At 46.2% G+C, this 2,719-nt stretch overlaps 1 protein-coding gene across 1 annotated transcript; it reads left to right on the plus strand.

Annotated features, from left to right (window-relative positions):
* Positions 1-1,367: 1,367 nt before the first annotated feature.
* On the plus strand, positions 1,368-2,687 carry LOC123964598 (forkhead box protein K2-like; the record flags this gene model as incomplete). The annotated part of the gene is made up of 4 exons (XM_046041474.1): positions 1,368-1,561; positions 1,677-1,873; positions 2,144-2,401; positions 2,490-2,687. Coding segments are annotated over 4 exons (847 nt in total), but the record flags the coding sequence as incomplete, so codon positions are not given.
* Between the last annotated feature and the right edge of the window lie 32 nt (positions 2,688-2,719).

Consider the following 2,719-nt stretch of genomic DNA (forward strand, 5'->3'; position numbering starts at 1 on the left):
AGCCAGGGTGACGGCTGTCTCATGGATGGGTCTAACGTGTGTTCACAAACTGTCATCAGAAACCCTCATCTTGAACTAAAACTGAGGTTCAAATATGTGCCTAAAATCCAGTCTGCGTACTTATTCAATTTTTTTGTATGTTATGTGTTCACACTGACAGGATAAAGTCAGCCATACTAAAAACTTTTTGAGCTTGCAGTTGATGGACACTATTGTCCTACAATGCAATGCACTAAGCATATAAGAAGCTGCTCACAGCTGGAGAAACAAAATTGTAGTTGGCATTGAAACAAACTCTTGAATCCCTCAGAAAACAAAAGAAATACAAACAATTTGGGCAAATGTTTAGTAAATTGTAACTTGCCCAATGATGCAAATATTACATAATGTCCTGTTGAGATAAAACAGTTAAAATCACCATGCTCCATTTACACATTACATTTGTTTTCAGTGTGTAAATGGAGCATGCTGATTTAGAAATGTTGTTCTTGCTGTGTTGCACCACTTCAGCCTGGATTTCTCTCATCTTGTTCACTTTATTAGAAACACCCTTAGAATGTGATTCAATCCAATACTGCTGTTGTTCTGCTGTAAAGTTAATCGTGCTCGGGCACAGTGCAAGGCAGCCGGGCCTAGTGAGTACAACCTAAGTGTTCAGTTACTGTTGACATAACCCATTCAATTCAATGGGTTTTAGCATTGAGGTCAGAGTTAGTGGTGCGTTAAATTAAGAGGTGTTTCTAATATTCTTCCGCCCTTGTGTTTGAAATAAAATAGGGAGGGCAAAAAATTAGAAACACCTTCCAATAGAAAGCAGTTCAGCTCAACGCCTTCTTTAACACATGACTGACTTTACACATTTCTGACAGTGTCAAAAAAATCGGAACATTAGAAACTTCGCAAAGGTACCGCTGAGTGCAAGTGGTTGTGATGTAACACTTGCAAACGATCAGATTCTTTGGTACGAACGAAAGGAATGGAGTCGTACTTGGTGAGAGCCGTTCTTTTTACCGTGTTGCCCAAATTTCCCAGCCTGCCCTAAATCCACTCCTCTTTACATGAACACCAGTGTACCAGTAACACAAACTGTCTGCGATCACAGCGTAGTGGGTCCACTTAATTACTATCCCATCAGTAGTTATTAAGTGTTACATGACTTGCATTCAAGGCAAAGCAACTTTATGAATGAAATGTGTTAAAATGTAAATAGAGTAAATTCAGAGCCTACATGTACACCTTCTGATGACAATTTTTTTTCCATCACTCCAACACTATATAACACAAATGCTGTAACACTACATTATTTCAAATAATTGTAAAGCTTTTAGTAATGGTCTGTGTGTGTGTCATATTTTTTGGTGTTTTAGAACTCGATCCGCCACAACCTTTCCCTGAACCGGTACTTTATCAAAGTGGCCCGCTCTCAGGAGGAGCCGGGCAAAGGCTCCTTCTGGAGGATCGACCCCGCCTCTGAGGGCAAGCTGATAGAGCAAGCCTTCAGGAAGCGCCGGCCCAGGGGAGTGCCCTGCTTCAGGACCCCTGTGGGACCTCTTTCCTCCAGGTAAAGAGCACGAGTGTGTTACTTGAAAGATGTGTTTTCAGTGTCAGTACGAGTGTCTTGAGTTTGTAGGGCTGCACTATGTCAGTAATCAACCGTCTCTCTTTTCCTGTCCCAGGAGCGCTCCAGCTTCTCCCAACCACACAGGGGCACTGTCTGCCCACTCCAGCGGGGTCCAGACCCCAGACAGCCTGTCGAGAGAGGGGTCCCCAGTCCCCATGGAGCCAGAGCCACTGCCAGCCCCAACTCAAACCACAACAGTCCAGCCCAAACTTGCTGTCATCCAAGAAGCCCGCTTTGCACAGAACTCCCCTGGTAAAACATGCCCTTTGTCAAGTTTTTCTCCCTTTCACTGAACCATTTAACTCCTCTTGGCTAAAGGGCTGACATGGACGCTCCTGGACAAATAAAGATTCTTTGTGTTCAGCTCTGAGGTTAAAAGGGCTAAAACATTAGGTGACCATGCCAATCACTGTCCCCTCATTTTTATGCGATGTGTGCAGTGTTTATATGAGCCTTCATTTTCTACAATAGTGAATGACAGTAAAGAGTTTGTCAGTAACCCACAGCCCTGCCCTCTGATAGGCTCCCCCCTCAACAACCAGCCAGTACTGATCGCCGTTCAGCGCCAGATGCCTCAAACAACCATGAAGTCCGTGACCTACGCCATGGCGACGCCAGCCATAGTCACAACAACGGTTAGCTCCGCCCCCGTCATGCAGACAGTGCACGTCGTCCACCAGATCCCAGCCGTCACCATGGCAACTGTTACTGGACAGCCTACTGCCACAGTGAGCCCAGAACCTCAGGAGAACGGAGGCGGAGAGCACCAAGAGATCAAAGGTGAGCCAGCTGGTGTGGTCAGTCAGTATCATGTTGTGACTGTATGTGCGAGGTGAGTCTGATACTAGTTTTTTCTCCCGGTGTGTAGTCAAAGTGGAGCCAATCCCATCTATCGCAGCCTCGTCTATAGGTGGAGTCAGTCGCATCATCCAGAGCTCTCAGGCTGCCCCGCTGACAACGGTTACCATCGTGCAACAAGCCCCCCGCGGTCAGCACCAACTCCCTGTAAAGGCCATCACACAAAACGGGACCCATCTGGTCCCCCTCGGTACTGCTGCTAGCACAGGTGACACACACACACACACACACACACACACA

This window comes from Micropterus dolomieu, unplaced genomic scaffold, assembly GCF_021292245.1.
Source record: "Micropterus dolomieu isolate WLL.071019.BEF.003 ecotype Adirondacks unplaced genomic scaffold, ASM2129224v1 contig_3518, whole genome shotgun sequence".
Classification (NCBI taxonomy): domain Eukaryota; kingdom Metazoa; phylum Chordata; class Actinopteri; order Centrarchiformes; family Centrarchidae; genus Micropterus; species Micropterus dolomieu.